Source organism: Cervus elaphus, chromosome 6 (assembly GCF_910594005.1).
Source record: "Cervus elaphus chromosome 6, mCerEla1.1, whole genome shotgun sequence".
Classification (NCBI taxonomy): Eukaryota; Metazoa; Chordata; class Mammalia; order Artiodactyla; family Cervidae; genus Cervus; species Cervus elaphus.
This window is the reverse complement of record NC_057820.1, coordinates 21,751,370-21,775,466: the sequence shown is the minus strand read 5'-3', so window position 1 is coordinate 21,775,466 and position 24,097 is coordinate 21,751,370. Positions and strand designations below refer to the sequence as shown.

General features: G+C 38.6%; 1 protein-coding gene across 1 annotated transcript in view; it reads right to left on the bottom strand.

The window, feature by feature from the left end:
• Positions 1-24,097, bottom strand: part of ANTXR2 (ANTXR cell adhesion molecule 2) — a 166,322-nt gene that overhangs the window by 86,827 nt on the left and 55,398 nt on the right. The window contains exons 11-12 of the mRNA XM_043906385.1: positions 16,813-16,891; positions 3,740-3,835 (exon numbers count right to left, since the gene is read on the bottom strand). Coding sequence (XP_043762320.1) covers positions 3,740-3,835; positions 16,813-16,891 — 175 coding nt within the window. The remainder of the gene's footprint in view (positions 1-3,739; positions 3,836-16,812; positions 16,892-24,097) is intronic.

Here is a 24,097-nt window from a genome sequence, read left to right as displayed (position 1 = left end):
TTTCATAAGGTTACAGTCTCCTTTGACCCTTCCTTTTCACATCACCTCCTCATCTTTCTCTAATTGATTTAGCTTACTTGTTATATTCCGGCTCTCTATACTTTGTTAGAGATACTTTGCTCAGGCTGTATCTTTTTTTTAAATACAAATGTTAATGGTTTCACTCCATTTACAGTTATTACAAAACAATGGCCATATTCCTTGTGTTGTGTAATACATCCTTGTAGCCTAACTTATACCCAATAGTTTGTACTCCCCACTCCCCCCATCCCTATGTTGCCCCTCCCCTGCCCACCGCCATATCTAAGGCGCACCATCTATACTGGCTTGTATTGCCATAGCTGATGGAACTCAACTGGATAAGACTTAATCCCCACCGGGACCAGATCTCAGCAGCATGTACAGCAAGGGAAGCTTCTTTCAGGAGATCAGTGATCAAATATTTCCAGTATTTTCTCCTCATCCCTAGGGTGAGTTCAAACTTCCTCAAAGACATAGGAGGTTCATGCTTAGATCCTAAACCATCTTCCACCACTCCTTTCCCTGGCATGCTAGACCTCAGCCTGGGACATCTCAAAGCACGCCTGAATAACTTGTAATTCCACACACACTTCATAGGAAATGTCCCTCATCAACTGCCAAAGTCTTGTTCAATATTCAAAATCAGTTTGGAATCGGCAGCTCCACCCAGTTTCCCTGAAACAATCCCTCAATTCTGGCAAATCCCTCTTTCCTTTGTGTTCCTGACATGTGTTGCTCCTGGGTGTAATCACGAACCTCCATTCTCACTATTAAAATATGAGTTTCCATATCATATGGTAGTCATTTCTGAACCCCTAATTCCAAACCCAGTACTGGCTCAGATTACTAAGGGCTGAATGCAGAATTTTGCCTCTACTTTCTCTCTGCTTTTAAATCTGTGTTTTTAGGGAACATTTGTTCTGCTTCATTTATGTGCTCAGTCACTCGGTAATGTCTGATTCTTTGTGGCCCCGTGAACTGTAGTCCACCAGGCTCCTCTGTCCATAGGATTTTCCAGGCAAGAGTACTGGAGTGGGTTGCCATTTCCTACATTTTCTTCCCGACCCCGGGATCGAGCCAGCATCTCTTATATCTCCTGCATTGGCACACGGGTTCTTTACTCCTAGCACCACCTGGAAAGCCCAATTCATTTATTTTTAGATCTAAATGCAAGTTCATACTCAAGGCTAACTGCTCTGTAGTCTCTATTTCTAAATGTAAAATAAGGATGATTCTCTCTATTAAATAAGTTGCAGAAATTAGTAAGCATTCATGATGTTTCTGTATATAGGAAGCCCTCCTGACATCCTAAAAACACACCTTAATGGTGTCCTGCATAAAGTCTGCACCCTGCATAAAGAAATATAATTCCTGATTCCCAATCTGCAGAGTTTCAGGGATGGAATGGATCTATTCTCACTACCTGATGATCGAGTCCCCTCTATAACATCCATGTGACAGTGAAGACTTCATTTGACTACATCAAGTGTTGTGAAAAAAAACTGCCTGCCAAGCAAGAGACTTGGGTTTGAACCCTGGGTTAGGAAAATCCTCTGGAGAAGGAAATGGCAACCCACTCCAGTGTTCTTGCCTGGGAAATTCCATGGACAGAGGAGCCTGGTGGGCTACAGTCCAAGGGGTTGCACAAGAGTCAGACACAACTTAGCAACTGAGCGGGCATGCAGCAACCTCACAAAGAAGCCCAGTTCAGTGTTCACTAGTGTCCTTTTAAAAAAACCATACACTTTGACACTTTTGAGCCCTCTGGTCAATAGTAAATGAAAATGCAAAGTAACAAAAGAATGAAAACCACCCCTGTGAATTTTAAATTAAAAAAGTAAGGAGTACAAATCACATTAAGGCACCTTTTTGCTTTTTAATTTGAGACGCAAGAAAGTTAGCTCGTCTCAAAATCACCATATCTAAGATAATGAAGATTACAACAGGAAACTGAGCATAAATTGCTATGGCAGGAAACTGATTAGTTCAGCAAAGAGACAGGATGCTTCTTGTCTCTGCTGCTGTCTAAATTAACTCTGTGCCTCCTCCGTGGCCAACTGCTCTGAGATAAAGGATTGTAAAGTTGCCTCATGAAAGTGGACTGACGTACAATGAATAATAAATGTAGAAGTAATACAAAGCACTGCCTGAAGTTGCAAGGAGAGGAAATCAGTCAGCAAGGGTGACAGGGGAAGAGTCGGTCTAGTAACATTACGTAAAACACTACTGTGATCCACAAAACATAAAGTTCAATATAATGTGCTGATAAGAAGAGGATACCAAAATAGGCAGTAGGCATGCTTTGAAGGAGTGCTTCTTCAGAAGAACCTTTTCTATGACGCCTGAACAATCCAAGTAATATTGCTTGAAATGTACTCAGAGTTCCACCTTGTGACAGGCAGAATAACGGCCCCATAAAGATGTCCACCTGCCAAAGCAGGAGATGCAAGAGATGGGGGTTCGATCCCTGGGACAGGATGATCCATTGGTGAAGGAAATGGCAACCCACTCCACTATGTTTGCCTGGAGAACCCCATTAACAGAGGTGCCTGGAAGGCTACAGTCCATAGGGTCACAGAGTCAGATACAACTGAGCAACTGAGCACACACACACATACAAGGATATCCACACTCTAATTCCCTGGAACTGTGAATGAGCTGTCTTCCAGGACCAAAGAGACCTTGCAGATGTGATTAGCGTGAAGGATCTTGAGATGGGAGATGATGCATGCATGCATGCATGCATGTGTGCATCAAGGTGGGTCCAACCTCATCACATGGTTCCTTGATATTGGAGGTCCTTTCCCAGCTGGGTTTGGAGTCAGAAAGACATGTGACTACAGAAGAATGGTGACAGAGATGCAGCATGCCTGGCTCTGAAGCTGGAGGAAGGGGCTTACTAGACAAGAATGGAAGGAGCCCCTGCAAGCTGCAAAAAGCAAGGGAGCAGATCCTCCTCTAGAGCATTAAGAGACGAATGTATCACTGTCGATACTTTTCAGCTTAGTTTAGCCCAGCAAGACCCATGTTGGATCTGTGATTACATAACTGTTAGGTAATAAATTTGTGTTGCTTTAAGCCAGCAAATGTGTGGCAATTTGCTACAGTAGCACTAGAAAGCTTGTGTATATCCATGTTCTTTCAGAGGTTTTACTCAAGCATGAAAAATGACACAACCTCAAACCAACTGTCATTAACTTCAAAGTGACTGTTTCACAGATACCCTAACATTTTCATGTGACTTATTTCTAAAATGTTTTTCCAAGAGGCAAACAGAAAAAGTCCTGAAATAGTGTATCTTTCAAAGTGATAATGAAACATTCAATAAGCAATGAAAACAAAATAAAACAAACCCAAAACCTGACAGATTATCAACCCCTCTCAATGAATCCAGTAGAAAATATCATTCAATTTACGTGAAATTCTTTTGTACTTGAGTGGGAAACCCTTTATCCCTATCATCATTCCTACCTTCTTCTTCTCTTCTTCCCCTAAACCTGATTTTGAAGTGCTTCCTAGAAGTTTTACAGTAAACATTTATTAGCAGGCATGAATAGAATTTCTTACAATGATTAAAATATATAACTATTAAAATTCAATTTGCTAATTGAAACTTTGCTGTTGTTGAGCAATGTGGCACTGATTCATATTTCAGCCGTACTTTACACCTTGATGTTTAAAAAAAAAAAAAAGAAGACTGCAAATCCTTCTTACTTACCACTTTGCAGCAAAGGGGCCAAAACCACCACATCAGTCCAATAGCCAAGAGCAGCAGTAACACCAAAATAGCAATGAGGGCTGCAATCCCACTAGACTGGAGGAAGCCAAAAACAAAAGCAAGGCGGTCAGCAAAGTTGACAGTCAAATCCCAAACATGTACTTTTTAAGGAAACACCAGAAAAAATGATAGGAAGCATCATAATGTTAAACCAGACTGCTAATATATTCCTTTACATTCTTTAAATTGTATAAATTATCTTACTACTTATATACTAATTACATTATATCCCATTTTATTATATTTACATAATATACTAAATATAATCTATTTGTATTAAATTTCCTCACATTATACCTTATATATATTATGTTAAGATAGGCAAGGATAAGTATAAAACCCTCCCAAAGTGTTTGAAATTATACCTTAAAGAAAAAGAGGAAAAAAATCACAATTTGGAGTTGTGCGAATGGTCCTGTGCTGTATCTGCTAAGTCGCTTCAGTCAGGTCTAACTCTTTGCGACCCAATGGACTGTAGCCCACCAGGCTCCTCTGTCCATGGGGTTCTCCAGGCAAGAATACTGGAGTGGGTTGCCATTTCCTCCTCCAGGGATCGAACCCGTGTCACTCTCCTCTCTTGCCTTGGCAGGCAGGTTCTCTGCCACTAGCACCACTTGGGAAGCCGCATGAACAGTCCCTATGCCCCCTATCTTATGTCTCTGGGAAAAGATTACTCTGGTTACAAGCAAGATTACCTCTAGGCAGAATTTATGCAGAATTTCCCCAGACTTTTTGATGATGGAGCATTATTTCTTCTTACACTTAAATGGCAGGACAGGATGAATACCAAAGCTCACCAAACAGGTGACAAACCAACAACAACGTTCTTGTTGGCAAGTGGTACACACGTGTCAACGAAAGGATGCAACGGTATGCGTTCGGATGTCAGAGGATCACCCACGGCAGTTCATGTGCTACCCGCTCACAACCACAAACCACACTGGTGTTGTTACGCTTCCTAATGACGAGCTCCTCCAGCCCTGACACCTCTGTCCTGGGCTCAGCCTCTACCTGCTTCATCTACCAACTACCTATTCATCCTACAGGGCGTAGCTGAAGCCACTTCCTCAGGAAGCCTTCCTCGTACCTTCTGGCTAGAAAATACCCCTTCTTACTTTACAAGGCATGGTTCTCTGAACCTTAAACTTCAGCACTTAGCACAATTTATTTATTTGATTTGCTTATTTATTTCTGATGAACTACAATTATTATTTGTCTTTTCTATATTCACTATGAGTTCTAGGAAGGCAGGGCCTATTCCCAATCTACTTATCCAGGTATACTCCAGGCCTAGTATGTAGAACTATTTACTAAGAGAATGAACTCCAAATAAATGAGACGCCAAGAGCCACAAACACAAAGTGAAAGTCGCTCAGTCATGTCCGACTCTTTGCAACCCCCTGGAATTCCATGGAATACAGTCCTTGGCATTCTCCAGGCCAGAATACTGGAGTGGGTAGCCTTTCCCTTCTCCAGGGGATCTTTCCAACCCAGGAATTGAACCCAGGGCTCCCGCATTGCAGGCAGATTCTTTACCAGCTGAGCCACAAGGGAAGCCCAAGAATACTGAAATGGATAGCCTTCCCCTTCTCCAGAGAATCTTCCCAACCAAGGAATCGAACCAGGGTCTCCTGTATTGCAGGCAAATTCTTTACCAACTGAGCTATGACACAAAGAAGAGTATTTACTTAATTTTTAGCACAGAGATCAATTTTCCAAGAGAACAAAGTGTCTCTTTCAAATGCTTACTCTCTGAGATTCCCCAGTAAACATGGTCTGTTTGTGTTTTTAATTTTTAAAGAAAAGACTTCAAGAAAGGGGGAAAAAAAAAAACCTGTAAATAAATCAATACATTCTGTCTGGGTGGGAATGTGGGTCTCCATAAGGTAGGTTTTCTGAGATACACACTCTGTCATTCAAAACAAATAAGAAGTACAAGCCCAGAAATCAAGGCAAGACTCACATTTATCCCAAAAGCTGATAAAGAGAGAGCCTGGAGCTGAAAGAACCTACCAATACTCATCTTAGAATGGCCTTGCCTTACAAGTGTTAGTCTGGAGGTCTAATTTTAAGCAAGCTGTTTAATTTTTAGGGGACTCTGTTTTCTAATCTATACAATAATAAAGTCAGTTGTTCCCAAAGCATGAAATTCTTTGTGGCAAAGTGATAACCAGGATATCTCTCTTAGAAAAGCACTGTGCACATTAACATATTTTTAAAGCTCTGAATGGTTTTGTAGTAGGAAAAAAAAAAGTCCAACTTACATCAGAACAAATCAATTTTTTTCTCATAACATTATCAATATCCTACAGAACTAGGATCCCCCAGTATCCATTTGGGGAAATGTTAGGATTGATCAAAAAGAGAAGACTTTTGGATGTTGAAGTAACAATGGTGCTGGTATTTAATTAGAACATTTTATGATGGAATTTGAATTGTAATGCATAATAACTTATGCACAAAGAGATAATGATCTTTATGTAGACATGCTTGACTGCTCACTCCCTCAGTCAGGCCTGATTCTTTGCCACCCCATGGACTGTAGCCTTCCAGGCTCCTCTGTCCATGGAAGTTTCCAGGCAAAAGAATACTGGAATGGGTTGCCATTTCCTACTCCAGTGGATATTCCCGACCTAGGGATTAAACTTGCGTCTCCTGCATTGCTAGACGGGTTCTTTTCCACTGAGCCACCAGGGAAGCCTCTTTATGTAGATAGTTATTTATAAATAATTGAAGAAGAGAAGAGAAGGTAGTTTGCAAAAGTAATAGTTTAAGAAGCATTAGCAAAATATTCTTTGTATAGCTTATCAGAAAAATCTTGAAATATGAGTCATAGTTTCCCTGTATCATCTGTTTGTATATCACAGTGTAAAAAAAAAAAAAAGAGATTACCATACAGTGACTTGGAAACTATCTCCAAACAAATCAGTTTTCAAAGACACTGATTATTAACTGCATTTCAATTTTAATAAATCCACTAAAAAAACCTTTTAAAATAATTCTCAGGGCAACATAGACCATAAAACATGCACTGACTTCAGAAATTTTAGGAGAAGATTAACAATCAAGTATATACATGAACAATGAAAGCCATCCTTTGCTTTCTAATTTTGCACCTGGATATAAGAGGGAATAACCATACAAGCTATTTATATAACTGATGTTAGGTTGCAAATTAACCAAAACAGACACCACCAAAATATCACCTAGAATCTTTGACTTGTCATGTAATCTATTTTCAGAAGACAACAAAAATAAGTACAGAAACTTCACACACACATACAATCTTCATAAAGCTCTATTATTTACTATTAGCCCACTCTTAAGGCACTTGAAGATGCTACTACATGGTATTTACCATAAAACATTAATTTTCATTTTAAGAAATGAAAAGACATGCAGTCATCTAGCAACTTCTTGATGTACAATTTGATAGAATTAAAGTGCAAACTCAATGCACCAGGCCCGAGCACTTGTCCCATGCATCCAACCTGGGCTGGTGATGTGTTTCATTCTAGATAATACACATGTTTCGAGGGATCGGGTAGAGAGGGAGGTGAGATGGGGGATCAGGATGGGGAATACATGTAAATCCATGGCTGATTCATGTCAATGTATGACAAAAACCACTACAATATTGTAAAGTAATTAGCCTCCAACTAATAAAAATAAATGGAAAAAAAAAATAAAGTGCAAACTGAACATATATTTATTGATGTAGCCTAAAGATCTAAGTCAGTGTCTTGCAGATAGAAATTTGTGTGTGTATGTGTGTATGTATCAGTGAGAGAGAGAAGATAAATACATTATAGAAAATGTTCAGGTTATTATCTAAGTTCTCTGTCCTCAAAACCTAAGCAAGTAATTCAGAGCACACATGAGGATACTTATGAAAGCACTTAAAGTGCATCTTTGTACACGGAATTCCAAACATTCATGAACAAATCATGCAATGATTACACTAAGCTCTGAAATCTAGACAAACAAGAATATAACAGGAAAAGAATGTCAACAGAATACATAGAAAACTATGATATCTTACGGGAGACATGTTGTCAAATGTGTTTAATTCATGATCCCACCTTTAAGCTCTTCCATAAAATACCCCCAATCTGTGACTGTTCATGTATGGAGTGAACACAACTTTTCCCCCAGACCTTTCCGGCATGAGGATCAAGCCACAGCGTGTCCATGGAAATGGCTCGCCATTTGGCTCTGCTCACAAATTCCAAAAGGGTACTACGAACATTTGTTTTCCCCTTTTCTTAGAATTCAAATCCTATGTTCAGAAATAAAGACATGAAACTAGAGGGTGTGAATATGCTACAAGTTTAGTGGTTAGTGTTTCTTTTTTTTTTTTCTACAAATGTGTCATGAGCAGGAAATTCAGAAAATCATACTGACAGAATATAAAGTAGATGGGCTAGCCATGACAGGCAGTCAAAATTCTTGCATTTTCTTTCAAAAATGTCCCTGTGAGGAACACTCGCAAAACACTGTGCACATCCAGATGTAAATATCATTTCATATAATAATATTATCATCTCAACTGATTCTGAAGATTAGTATACAAGAAAACTATGAAAATATACACTTTCCACAGACCTATAGACTTCATCTTTATAATATTTAAGTTAAGCATGATGGAGAACAGGTCGCAGTAAGCAAAGAATTGAATGCAACTGGAACTTGCCATAAACACTTCCCTGGATGCCCCGGTCCCAGACATTAGCTCAGTTAACTGGATACAAATCCAGGCTTCCACAGTTCCTTTGTTTTGATTTGCCAGAGCCATTATCAGAACATGAAAGACCTTAGCAATGAAAGGGAAATAATTTCATTGTTCAGATAACTTTATAAACAAATTAAGAAAAAAGGTCAAACACACATAGACTTCAGTGCTCTGAGCAGACGCTGTGCTGCAAAGTTCAGACTTCAAAGTCAGATGAAACCAGATCTGATTACACAGAGATCTGTATCATAGGGAGAAACTAAAAGCCTCTCAATTCTGTTTAGGTGTAAGGCTGTTTAAACAGCAGAAAGTTAAAAAGCTGCCAAAGCTATGTTGTGCAAGTCTTCCTGAAGCCCACAGGTTAGTTAGAGGGACAACCCTCGAACACACAACCATAAATGTGAGGAGGACAGAAAGCCGGTAGAATAGAAACAGGCAAAGAAGGAACTAGCCTGCACTGGGGTTCTCAGAGGACCTCCTGGGAAAGTATGAGAAAGCGCGGAAGAAGCAGGGGTCTAACGAGTGGCTTCTTGCAAGGACAAGAAAAGACAACTTTGGCTGGAAAACAGGATCTGAGGGAACCTGAAGCAACTGAAGAAACTAATGAAACACAAATTTCTGGAAAGCAGGAATCCTCTTTATTACAGAGAGAACTGGCCATTTGCTGGGTTAATACCTAACAAATTTGTTGGATGACCTTCCAAGTGGCCATCTGTTGGATCAATTCTTCCTAACTATAGTTCTAAACAAGTAGCATTTTCAGGTATCTACAAAGACAAGTTAGCTGAGGAGGCGAATTAAAGACTTAGTACCTTGGGGCTTCCCTGGTGGCTCAGATGGTAAGAAATCCGTTTGCAGTGCAGGAGACCCAGGTTTGATCCCTGGGTTAGGAAGACCCCCTGGAGAAGTGAATGGTAATCCACTCTAGTATTCTTGCCTGGAGAACTCCATGGAGAGAGGAGCCTGCTGGCTACAGTCTATAGGGTCACAAAGAGCTGAACACAACTGAGCAACTAACTAACTAACCCAAGTGTTGGTCAAGGCTGTGAAGCCAAAACTTTTTAGTTTCAACTGGGGACAGAACCTTGAGCTTGATTTGGGGTAAAAGGAATATATTTTCTAGTTGTCCTGGACACATTTAGTCTTTTAACTTTACCTGCATCTAATTTCCTTTTCTTCATTCAAAGCAAGCTCTAAGGTACAATGAAAAACTTTACTCTGCCAAACAGATGTGAAATTCTAGTCATTAAAGAAGTATAAAAACAAATCAGAGTTACTACTGTACTTGCAAAATAACTACAAGAAAAGAGGAATCACTCAAAAATTTCAAAACTTTGTGAACAGCATGTTGCAATCTATCTAGAAAATAAATAATCACAGCAACCACATTAGAATAAAACAGAAACAGAAAAGGGGAACTAGATCTCTACAACTTCATTTCACGAGTTCAGAGCTTGGGAAAGAAAAAAATAGGTCATAAAATAGGTGATGATTTCATTTACTGGATTCTTTTGAAATATTCCATATCAGGAATGAGCAAACTATGACCCACAGGCCAAATCAACTCAACAATTTCATAAGAAACCTGGCAAGCTAAAACAAATTTTTACATTACTATATAGCCGGGAAAAAATGAAAGAAAAATATATTACATGAAATTCAAAGGTTAGTGTACATAGTTGGTTGAATACAGTCATGCCCATTTGTTTATACATCTATAGCTGCCTTTGCACTAATGGAAGAGTTGAGTAGTGCACCTGAATTGCCACCAAAGCTGAAAATAATTACTATCTGACCTTTTACCAAACAAACAAAAAAAAATTGCCAACGTTTATCTTACATAAATCAGATCAGGACCTGCTAATGAATGGAAGATTGTGCAACAGGGGCAGACAGACGGGTTCAATTCTCAATTCTAGCATTTACTTGAGTATGAAACTGAGCAAATAATTTAACCTCCAGAGTCTCCAGGCTCCCAGTCTCCCCTTTCTTGGGGGTAGTGAAGGCTGAAATCATTTAATATTCTGCGCATCAAGCTGTGTGTACCCTACTGAGAGTTAGATCCACTTAACAAGAGGAAGCACCTTCTACTGTGCATATATGGGCAGTAAAGATTGGAGGTGGCTCTCTGTGTTCCTAAGTTTTCTCATCTGTAATATTAACATCATAATAACAGCCTTCTCTTCAGTGGTGAGAATTAAATCATAAAGTGCTGAGCACACGTGCAGGGCTTAGCACAGTGACACGTAACTCTTGTTCAGAAAATACATTCTTAGTATATTATTCTGAATCAGAAGAGCAGTGGTTCCAGAGGGGAGAACAAATATCTCTCCCTGCATTTTTAAAAACAGAGACACATTTAGGAGACCTTCTGAGACAAATGAAGAGAATGACTCCCTGAGAGCTTCCCTGGCCGTCCCGTAGTTAAGACTCTGTGCTTCCAAAGTAGGGGACATGGGTTTGATCCCTAGTCAGAGAACTAAAATCCCACATGCTACATGTTCATGGCCAAAATTTTAAAAAGAGAGAGAGAGAGAGAACAGATAGCCTAAGTCTAAGCCCTCCTCAGACCCTAAGCTTAAATCTCTTAAGTCTAAACCTTAGGATCCCCACTTCGAATATATAGGTACTGTCATTCATTCCTTTAACAAATAATTTTGGAACACCTGCCTTGTGTAAGCACCAGACACCAAAAGGGAGGTGGTGAGCAAGCCACAGCCTGCAGAGAGAGGCAGAGAAGTAAACAGGAAATTACAGACCAGTGACTTAAGTGCCTTAGTAGGACCGAGCCCAGATGCTCTTGGAGAACAGAGGGGATTCTTTATTTGTGGGATTTCCACAAGGATTAATCAACTGCTAAGGCGATGGTATTTTATTTGGTGTGACTTTCAAATGCCTATGAAGAGCCAAAAACATCATCCTAGAATGAATAAGATTACTAACCTAATTATCAATATCTGAATATTTCAAAACATTCCCTAATTATCATATCCAAATATGCCTGAAACATGCTAGGTATCACATAAATACAATGCTCAGTATTTATTATATCATAGTATTACCCACTGTCCTCTTCTATTCGGAATAGAGATGTAATGCACACGTCCACTGGTCCTTTCTCATCAGCCCCAGTCTCACTTTCCATATCGATAAAATGGTGATATTACTACCATCCACAAGGAGAAGAGGGCGGCAGAGGATGAGACGGTTAGACAGCATTACTGACTCAATGGACATGAATATGAGCAAACTCCGGGACAGAGTGAAGGACAGGGGAGCCTGGCGTGCTGCAGCCTGTGGGGTTACAGTCAGACATGACTTAGCAACAATAAAACCAGACATATTTGAGCTTGAATAAAAATAATGATTAGATCTAATGAGAAAAAAAGAATCATCCCATGATTATGTAAGTAAATTGGAGAAGGAAATGGCAACCCACTCCAGTACTCTTGCCTGGAGAATCCCATGGAGGGAGGAGCCTGGTGGGCTACAGTCCACGGGGTCGCAAAGAGTCGGACACAACTGAGCGACTTAACTAACTTTTTAACTTATGTAAGTAAATAGGTATGCTTTACATCTTAAACTTATACAGTGCTATATGTCAATTATATTAATACAACTGAAAAGAAAAAACTCTCTAAACCTTTGTCTCTACAGAGTTAAGCGCAAGCTCTCATGAACACAGATTTTCTTTCCTTCATTCATTTTTAATAGTGACATCTCTGCGTACTAAAGCTGAAGAACCACAGACTTGTAGGATGAACTCTAAGTTCTTTTTTTTTTTCAGGTTGTTGATAATCTGATCTAAATGTTCTATTTCCAAGCTTTCCTTCCACTATTTTTACTCTAACCAAATGTATCTACTTTCAATTTCTTTAATTAATTAATTTTTTATTAAAGTATAGTTGCTTTACAATAGTGATTCAGTATTTTTGCAGATAATATTTCTTTAAAGGCTTTATAAGATAACAGGTATAGTTCCCTGGGCTGTACAATAAATCCTTGTTGCTTATCTATTCAATATATAATGATTTATATCTGTTAGTTCCATACCCCTGATTTGTCTTTACCCGCTTCAATTTGTTCACTATTTATCTGTAAAATGCTCCCCCACTTCTCTCTCCTTGCTGAAGATCTGCTCTCCTTTCAAGACCCAGCTTATCTAGATTTCTCCATAAATAAAAACTTTTGTCTCATTTTCTTCCCCCTTCATGCTCTACCTCTTAAAGCTTCTTTTTTTTTTTCCATTAAAAATCATGTAGAATTTGGTTAACTCTTTCATTCCATACAACAGCTCCCAAACATGCACCTCCAATCCAGACCTCTTTCTAGAACTTCAGACTTGTGTGTTCGGTAGCCTTTCTGATACTTCCCCTGAGATGAAAATAAATGGACATCTTTCACTCAGCATTTCCAAAAGAGATCCCCTCATTTTTTCCCAAAAACAACCCTACCAATGACAACTTATCTTTCTAACTACTCAAGTGAAAAAGCTTGGAACTGTCCTTATTGCCTTTCACAACCACACCTAATCTGTCTAGGTATCCCACAGACTTCACCTTTAAAATATGTTCAATCTAACCACTTCTCACCATCTCCACTGCTATCTCCCTAGCAGATAATGAAGCCACACACACCACCCCGCCCCTCCACTTCTAGATTACTGAACTAGCCACAGAATTGGTCTCTAGGTCTCCACTTTGGCCCCTATCTTGCCAAGTCTGTTTTTGTACAGCAACCAGAATGACCCTGCGACAGACATGGAACCCAAGGCCATTTGCGGCACATTGCTGCCATGCTTGTACCTAAGCCTCTCCTCCAACAACAAAATACAGAGAAACTGTGTGCATGCACAGTTAGGGCAAATTTTGGACAAAAGATACAAAGATACCAAAAAAACCAAACTACCACTTCTGAAGAGTCAGAACAAAAGCAGGGTACTGCCCTTGCCCCCTGCATACAACACCACCTAAGGGTGGGCACCACCTAAGCCACCCCATTGGCCCAATCCCTGGACACACCACTACCCTCACCCCAAAAGAGGGACAAACTCCCTGCCCAGCAAGCAGAAAAACAGAGGAACTTGTTGTTTGTTCTCGTTCCCCCCTGCTGCAACAGGGGCCCCAAAAAAAACCTTGCATGAATTTCTTGTCTGGCCTCTGATCAATTTCTATTGATGAAGGAGGCCAAGAACCCTGGTGGGTAATAATCCTTTTAAAACACTGTCATACCATGTCATTACTGTGGATGGTGACTGCAGCCATGAAATTAGAAGACGATTACTTCTTGGAAGGAAAGCTATGACAAACTATGTGTATTAAAAAGCAAAGACATCACTTTGACAACAAAGGTCCATATAACAAAGCTATGGTCTTTCCAGTAGGCATGTATGGATGTGAGACTTGGACCATAAAGAAGGCAGAGCGCCGAAGAATTGATGTTTTTGAACTGTGCTGCTGGAGAAGACTCTTGAGAGTCCCTTGGACAGCAAGACCAAACCAGTCAATCCTAAAGGAAATCAATCCTGAATATTCTTTGGAAGGACTGACATTGAAGCTGAAGCTCCAATACTCTGGCCACCTGATGCAAACAGCCGACTCACTGGAGCTGGGAAAGATGGAAGACAGAAGAAGACGGTGACAGAGGATGAGATGGTTGGACGGTATCACTGATTCAATGGACATAAACTTGGACAAACTCCAGGAGATGCTGAGGGATGGGCAGCCTGCCACGTTGCAGTCCATGGGGTCACAAAAGAGTCGGAAAGATTTGACAACTGAACAACAACAGCCATGTCACCTTCCAATGGCTCCCTGTTTCATTCAGAAGAAAACCTCAAGTCCTTAAATGACTTATACAACCCACTATGATCTTTCCCCTCCTTCTCCTCTCCTCCACCCATCTCAAGCCTCCTCCTCCCCTAGCTGCCTTTCCCTGCACATCGGCTGCCTTTTTAAGCCTCTTTAAGCCAGCCAGGTTCAGGCTGTTCAGGCTGTTCCCTCCGTATAAACACTCTTCCCTTACATGGTCTTCAAGGCTTACTCCCTCACCTTCCTTAAGTCTTTGCTCAAATCTCTTCTCCATGGAAATGACTGAGATCCTTTGTTTAATATTACAACATGCCCCCACACTCTCTCTCCATCTCTGATACAACTAATGTCCCAATTTCCTGAAATCACCTTACTCTTAAACCACCTCGAGTCACATTCAGCTCAGTTCAGTCATTCAGTCGTGTCTGAATCTTTGTGATCCCATGGACTGCAGCACGCCAGGCCTCCCTGGCCATCACCAACTCCCAGAGTTTACTCAAATTCATGTCCATTGAGTCGGTGATGCCATCCAACCATTCATCTTCTGCCGTCCCCTTCTCCTCCAGCCTTCAATCTTTCCCAGTATCAGGGTCTTTTCCAATGAGTCAGTTCTTCGCATCAGGTCACCAAAGTATTGGAGTTTCACCTTCAGCATCAGTCCTTCCAATGAATATTCAGGACTGATCTCCTTTAGGATGGACTGGTTGGATCTCCTTGCAGTCCAAGGGACTCTCAAGAGTCTTCTCCAACACCACAGTTCAAAAGCATCAATTCTTTGGTGCTCAGCTTTCTTTAGAGTCCAACTCTCACATCCATACATGACTACTAGAAAACCATAGCCTTGACTAGACGAACCTTTGTTGGCAAAGTAATGTCTCTGCTTTTTAATATGCTGTCTAGGTTATTCATAACTTTTCTTCGAAGGAGCAAGTGTCTTTTAATTTCATGGCTGCAGTCACCATCTGCAGTGATTTGGGAGTCCAAAAAAATAAAGTCTGTCACTGTTTCCACTGTTTCCCCATCTATTTGCCATGAAGTGATGGGACCAGATGCCATGATCTTAGACTCCCCTGAAAACAAGCAAGACCTAGAAAGACTTCCTCTTTCTAGGAAGCATACAACCTATAAATTCCAAATGGGTCATATAACTTCAGCATCCCTGAACATGTAAACTGTGTATGGTTATAGGATCCAGATAAAGATCCTATAACCACACTTGAGTGGAAGAGAGGTTAAAAAAAAAAGAAAACAGCTGGAGGTGCAGAATAGGACGGATGGAGAAAGAAAGCCATTTCAGTGAGGGAACACTGAGAAACCATAAACCACAAATGTTTGTAATCTCAACCACATCCTGAGGGACCAGAAAATATACAAACTGCAACATCCACAAAATCTACAAATTGCAACATGAATTGAAGATGAAAAGGCACGGATTGAGGGGGGGAGGGCCTAGCTATTTTTAAAATAAAAAAAATGAAAACGAGTGTTGAAAAAGAGTTATCCAGGGAATTCAATAATGATCCAAGAGTCCATATGGATGCTGTTTTCCCTGCAATGTTTTTTTACAAGAAGAAATAAACTATCTCTATACAGATAATATTGAGTCGCCTTTTTTTTTTTTCTGGAGGAAGGACGTCTCTCAAAATAAAAGATCAAAATGTAAAACCATCTCATGAAATCATGAGATGTGGGACAATGTTTAGGTTTGGGATTTTGGTCTTTTGAAGGGCAGGAATTTTTTTTTTTTTTTGCTCTGATTTATTTATTTTTTACAAAGAAAATGCAATCATAAGACGAACAGTCTTATGTGATCAGTTCCTTTTAATGCTTTGTGTTTTCATGTTCAACACTCTAATATCAAGACTTAAACCAAAAAAATTAAGGAAAACATTGTCTTATCAATGGACTTTACATATCAAAATATTGCATTTTAGGTCCACTATGATCTATGATACAAAACTATCACCTCAATTAAATTATAGCTTCAATATAGTTTCAAGCCAAGATATTTTCAAGCTTTCAAAATCAAATTCCTTACTCATGAGAAAATACCAACATTAAAATGGACAAAATAATAAGCTCACTCATTAAGATGCACTAATAATTTCAAAAACATGATAAATGTCTTAGATTCTACAATGCAACCTTCATTAAGAGAAAGACATTACTTTCTTTATAGTTTTTGTTTTAATTAAAAAATAGCTTCATTTGGAAATCATTCTCCTACCTTATTCTGATATGACTTTCCAAATTTATAAATATCAAAACACAACGTATACTCTCTTAAAATCCCTTTTAAAATGAAACTAAAGGAAAATGCAAAACAATCTACGAGTGCAAGTGTTTTCTTGCAATGGTCTTCAGAGTTACTGTTTGTACTTTATTGTAGTATGCAGCAACACTGAAAGACCATAAATTATTTCCGGATAGAGTTATCTTTAAAAGGCAACTTTATGCAAACTGTGACTTACACATTCTGTGGCTGTGACTATTAGTGAACTCGAGATGACAGACTTTCCTTCATTAAAACTCACTGAAACATGAAGAGTTCTGAAAGAAAATGAAGAAACAATAATTAACAATGAATTAAAAAGTAGAGCTTTGTGGGAGATTTTTCTTTCTTTAAATCATTCAAAAGTAACCAGAAAGTCTACTTTAAAAGTCAAGTGCCTGATCAGTTGGTTTATCTTAGCTTTTTTCTTTCTTAGTTCCAGTCCTTACTCGGTAGCTAGAGGCAAATTCCTTAAGTGATTCAATTGTTCCTAAAAGAGGCACTAATGTAAATAGAAACATGAAAAATTCCTATGGTTGTCCTTATAGTTTAAAAATGCTGTTTTTTGGATACAAAGTTGATTTAAAAGAATTCATTAACGCAGAAAAATGCTGAGATTTTTCAGGTTCACAAAAATCTTTTTAAAAAGGAGAAAAATCGTTCCATCCCATTTCGCTTTTCCCTGTCTGTAGATATTACAATTATTACAAGATTATTGTTTAAGAATACAAAAATAACCAACCGTTCAAAGATAAAATACAGAGAAAGTGATAATGAAAGACAGAGATAAGCTGAATGGAAAAAAAGAATACACTTAAATATCTGTAGGCATTTGTTGCAAATACCCAAGATTTTAACATATCCTGAAAAAGGCAGAGAAAAGAGAGAATAATTTCTGTCCATTGCTGAGAACTACTGTAATTAAAATACAGCTCTCATTTTGAAAATATGATTTCAAATTATAATTAAAAATAATTAAAATTTCATTAATTCAGGTTTTATTATACTAATTCATTAATTGGGATCAGTTGGTAATTTTTTTTTTCATAGCTTTAGGAAGATGGCAACCCACTCCAGTATTCCTGTCTGAGAAATCCCACGGACAAAGAAGCCTGGTGGGTTAAAGTCCATGGGGTCGCAAGAGCCAGACAGGACTTAGCAAATAAACCACCATAAGAAGATATCAAATGGGGAATAGTGACAAGGAGATTTTAAAGGAAACAGCTCTTTTCCAAAAGAGTTTACAAAGTATATTACCTATAATAATCAATATACCAAGAAAACAAAGCTATCCATTCATTAAAGTTCAGGCAACATTTTGTTAATCTAGCTTCTATACCACACCATGCCCCAGTGTTCATAAAATATTCTAAATTCCAAGAATTAATAGCCAGAAACTTTGCCTTAATTACTCTGGATTAGTAGAATCTTGTTAAATTTATTAGAGTTCTACTTTAGGCCTTGAATTTTGTGTCAAACACTATTAGTTACAGACAGAATAAAGCAGAAGCAATCTCAAGCCACTGGTAAGATTTTCAATAATGATGCCAGCGATGACAAATATTATTCAGTTCCTGCCAGATGCTATCCTGGGCATTTTATGATATTATCTCATTTAATTCTTATAACTCTTAAAATAAGGAGTTTCACAGTTTTATAGCTGAGGTACATTAGGCCCCAAAATGCTAATTACCTTGTCCAAAGTGGTAAGACAGGATTCTTACAAATTTCGAGTTCTTTCCATTATATCACTGAGGCTTGAAGAAATGAAAGTTCTTACTGTGTTTTTCTTTTTTATTATTCTCTCAATGTGATATGTAGCTTGAGTTTTTACAGCACTAGAGTCTCCAGGAAAGATAAAACTAGTAAACTTCTAGATAAACTTGTCTTCAAAATTCAGCATTACTCCTATTAAAAATATTCCCTGTAAATTATTCCCTTCAAAACATTTTGTTTTTAAAAATATGTTTAACTAAATCCAGAAACAAGCAACAACTTAGGGTGTTTATGTCAACTTGACTGAACTTCTATGAACTTCCAACACAGAACGAGAAGCAGCTTATTTAAGAAAGTAAAATTACTTGCTTATTCTGCAGAATTGAGTGCCTTGTTTTGTTTTGCTTTTTTGAAGACTAAGCATAGTAGAATCCAAAAATAATGTTTCCTAGATCTTAATTCCTCCACTCTAAAGCATGCACCAGAAAGCACATGAGACAGAAGGCATGGTTTTGGTTTTGGGGAAGATTTATTGGAGTCATAACACTGTATGACTGTTGCAGGCAATCTTATTGATTCAACTTTGAAGGGATCAGGAGACACTGACATAAACTGTTTATAATCTGGCAGGTAGAACTCACCAGACATGAACCAGTTCTCTAATTAACAAAGGAAACATTCAAAACATTTAATGCTTATCCAAATGGAATAAAAACAGAAGATATTTTTTACAACAAAGTTCACTCTTTTCTATAGTTTCCCATAGCATGCTGATGAGCTCTTGTAGGCAATCAAAACAACTGCACATTATTTCTAAAATCTCAGTCTAGTATAATGTGGTTGGTGAAATAAAACTGACTTAAGTCTCCAAAGACATGGAAATCCACCTGATGATTCCTTGGACACATGGACTCAGTTGAAACAATATAACCTTCCACTTCCTGAAAGAAGTAGTAGCACTATCAAACTATTACCATTAGCAACAATATTAATAATGATGGCATTTGCCTATTCCTTACTATGAACCTGAGAGAGTTAATTCTTAGGTAGGTTGGTAAGGAGTCTGGGGCCCTCAAAGAGGAGAAAGGGGTCCAAAGCCCTTGGAGAGGAGAAAGGGGTCTGGAGTTCTCAAGGAAGAGAAAAGGACAAATGGGTTTTTTCTACATTCTTTCATCTTAGTCACATAAAATGTTTTTTTCTTTAAGCCCAGAGTTAATGGCTCAAGGGTTGTTTTTCCTTAAGCTCTGTACTAAGGATTATATAACAATGATGTATCTTGCTCAAGGACATGCTCCTTTTTTACAAGGACCTTCTGACTAATCTGGTTATCTTAAAATGTATGATGTGGGAGCGGGTCTGGTAAAAGTATGTAAGACCTCCATTAGACTAGCAAGGGGGGGTACTCCCCATCCCCCTTCTGACGTCTCTGTCAGAAGCTTTCTCTGTCCCTTTTTATACTTTAATAAAACTCTGCTATACAAAAGCTTCTGAGTGATCAAGCCTCGTCCCTGGCTCCAAAGCTAAATCTTCCTCGGAGATCATGAATCTGACATTGTTCACCATAAGCTGTCAAACCCAACACACTAACTCATCTTCTCAATTAATTCTCAAAACAATCCTCTGAGGGAGGCTGTACCATTATCTGTATTTTCCAAATAAGGAACTTAAAGGTTAAAAAGGTAGCCTGCCCCAAACTGGACTTCTCTTGACTCTGTAGTCAAATGCTTTCACTTCTATTGCACATTACCTCAATAAATGCTTTAGGGTCTGATGTTTAATTTTTGCTCACTGGCAAAATTTTGTGTCACTCCTCCAACTTTTTACAATATTCATGTTATTTCTCATGGCTAATTACATTGGCATTTACTATATAATGAAGAGGGAAATGGCAACCCACTCCAGTATTGTTACCTAAAGAATCCCATGGACAGAGGAGCCTGGCAGGGCTATAGTACATATGGTCGCAGAGTCAGACATGACTGAGCAACTAACAGTTACTATATAAAATACTTATTTGTGAATATATCTGTATATTTTTATATGGATATATATTTGTTGGTAGTTTTTCCAGAAATGTTGCAAGCATGAAAAGCATACTCTAAAAGTTATTTCTGCTTTTAGATTTTGTTGTTTCTTTAGAAAAATATTTTGAGATTATTGGTATGATAATGGCAGTGTTTGATCAAACCAGTCAAACCTAAAGGAAATCGGTCCTGAATATTCATTGGAAGGACTGATGCTGAAGCTGAAACTCCAATATTTTGGCCACCTGATGCGAACAGAGAAAACTGTATGCAGGTCAGGAAGCAACAGTTAGAACTGGACATGGAACAACAGACTGGTTCCAAACAGGAAAAGGAGTGCGTCAAGGCTGTATATTGTCACCCTGCTTATTTAACTTATATGCAGAGTACATCATGAGAAACGCTGGGCTGGAAGAAGCACAAGCTGGAATCAAGATTGCCGGGAGAAATATCAATAACCTCAGATATGCAGACGACACCACCCTTATGGCAGAAAGGGAAGAGGAACTAAAAAGCCTCTTGATGAAAGTGAAGGAGGAGAGTGAAAAAGTTGGCTTAAAGCTCAACATAGAGAAACCTAAGATCATGGCATCCAGTCCTATCACTTCATGGCAAATAGATGGGGAAACAATGGAAACAGTGTCAAACTTTATTTTTTTGGGCTCCAAAATCACTGCAGATGGTGATTGCAGCCATGAAATTAAAAGACGCTTGCTCCTTCACAGAAAAGTTATGACCAACCTAGATAGCATATTTAAAAGCAGAGACATTACTTTGCCAACAAAGGTCCATCTAGTCAAGGCTATGGTTTTTTCAGTAGTCATATATGGATGTGAGAGCTGGACAGTGAAGAAAGCTGAGTGCCGAAAAATTGATGCTTTTGAACTGTGGTGTTGGAGAAGACTCTTGAGAGTCCCTTGGACTGCAAGGAGATCCAACCAGTCCATCCCAAGGAGATCAGTCCTGGGTGTTCATTGGAAGGACTGATGTTGAGGCTGAAATTCCAATACTTCGGCCACCTCATGCGAAGAGTGAACTCATTTGAAAAGACCCTGATGCTGGGAAGGATTGGGGGCAGGATGAGAAGGGGATGACAGAGGATGAGACGGCAGGATGGCATCACCGACTCAATGGACATGGGTTTGGGTAGACTCCGGGAGTTGGTGATAGACAAGGAGGCCTGGAGTGCTGTGGTTCATGGGGTCGCAAAGAGTCGGACACAACTGAGCGTGAACTGAACTGAACTGATACGAAGAACTGACTCATTGGAAAAGACCCTGATGCAGGGAAAGATTGAAGGCAGAAGGAGAAGGGGACAACAGAGGATGAGATGGTTGGATGGCATCATTGACTCGATGGACATGAGTTTGAGCAAGCTTCAGGAGCTGATGATGGATAGGGAAGCCTGGAGTGCTGCAGTCCATGAGGTCTCAAAGAGTCAGATGTGACTGAGAGACGGAACTGAATGGCACCGTAATGAGTTGATACCTTTGTCCAAAGCTCTGCTCCTTCATTGATGGCACACAGATTGATAAAGCCACCTCATCCTCTAACCCAGACTCAATACCTTGACCTTTCTTTGCCCCAAGACTCCAATATAAGCATATCATGTTTTGTCTCATTTTATGTAATTCTGCTAGAATTTATGGATTTCTCATCCTGATTGCTATATAACCTCTGTTGCTGGTTAGTAATGTTTAGAACAGCAGAACTCATCTTCTCAGTTACAGAAACTTTATTATGGACAGAAATGTATTAAAGTCATTGTTTTTATGTAATTCCATATATCAGTGAGTTGAGTCAAGAATTCATCTTTATTTGTCCCAAGAATAAAATAAAATTGAAAAAGAGGATAGAGTCTGCCCACATGTTGGGGAATCAGGAGTTCTAGGTTTGAACCCTAGTCAATATACTCTCAATCTTGCATTCCTCAGTCTGTAAAATGGGGATACTTGTACTGACTTCAGAGTTTGGGGGGAAAAAGCTTGACAAAATAATGTCCACAAAATGTCCAACACAGTGCTTAGAACACAGAAGATACTCTATAAACTACTGTAACATCAGACTACTTGTCAAAAAAATTATTCAGAATATCAAGATACTTTTATACCAAGTTAAAAAGCAACACAGATAATACTGAAGAATGTGTTGCAGCAATGAGATAATTGCCCAATACTTTTTTGTTTAAAGAATTTCTCTTCCCCTTACTTTCATATAAAAATAGAGAAAGCTAAATTGTTCAAAAAATGCCTAGAATATAATATCATGCAAGTTTATTTAAAGAAATTTTTCAGAGCTATTTCCTTCCTGTTACAAAATGCTATCTTGACAAAACCCAACATTACCACTGTGTTGACTGTGTGCTTGAACTTAACACTTAAAACTACACTCCAAATTGGTTTCTAAATGTCTGCCAATAAATTCAATCACTCACTCAATCAGTCTATTGCTCTAATATTTATAAATTACCTACAATAGGTCAAACAAGGGTATGCTTGGTAATAGGGCTGCAAAAACAAAGAAAACACAGAATTACAATGTAACTGAAAGGAAGTTACATAAAACAATTACAGTAGAATGTGATATTAACTAAAATAGGTACCAGCAGAAAGGCACTAGAGCACAGTGTAGGAAATACAACCAACTCAGCCTTGCATTAGGGCATCAACAAAGGTTTCCTGCAGGAAGTCATCTCTATGATGAATCCTAAAGAATGATCAAGAATTAGTTAGGAAAGAAGATTAGAAAGGAATCTAAGAAGATGGAGCACTATTTGAAAAGCTAGAAGGTAAGAAAGGCACAGAATAGTCAAGGAACTAAAAAGTCATTCAATATGGCAGCAACACAGAATATGAGAGTGAGAATATATGGTTTGAAGCTGAAAAGGAGAATAGGAGAAGGCTCATGAAGAACCCAGAATGCTATATGTAGATGTTTGGGAATAGTCTTATTAACTTCTAAGAAAAGTAGAAGTTGTCATAATCCAGTCATAATGGTGTTTTACAAATATCACATGTGTTACATTGTAGAGTAACAGTTGGAAGAGTAATAATTTCTACAGTAGAAGACCAGTTAAGAAAGTCATGGTGTATTCCACTCTTATTAGGAATGTAAATTGGTGTAGCTACTTTGAAAAACAGTATGGAGGTTTTTGAAAAAGTTAAGAATGGAACTACCATAAAATCCAGTTATTCCACTTCTGGGTATTTATCTAAAGAATACAAAAACACTAACTCAAAAGATTTATGCACCTGGATGCTTACTGCAGCATTATTTAGAATCGCCAATATATGGAAGCAACCTAAGTGTCCACTGAGAGATGAATGGCTAAAGAAGATGTACAACGTACATGTACAATGGAAGGGTATTCAGCCTAAAGGAGATAGAATCTTGCTATCATGACAACATGGATGGATCTTGAGAGTACTAAGAAAATACATCAGATGGAGAAAAACAAGTGTGTATGATTTCACTCATATGTGGAATATAAAAGCAAGCAAACAAAACAAAACAAAAAGAAGCACACAGATAGACAGAACAGACTGATGACTCCCAGAGAAGAGGGGGAAGGTGAAATGGGTAAATGGGGTTAACTGTATGCTAATGAATGGAAACTAGACTTCTGGTGGTAAACATGTTGTAGTGTATACAGAAGTCAAAACCGACCATTGTGCACATGAAGCATATATAATATTATAAACCAATGTTATCTTCATTTAAAAAAAAAATTTTAAGAATTTCTTA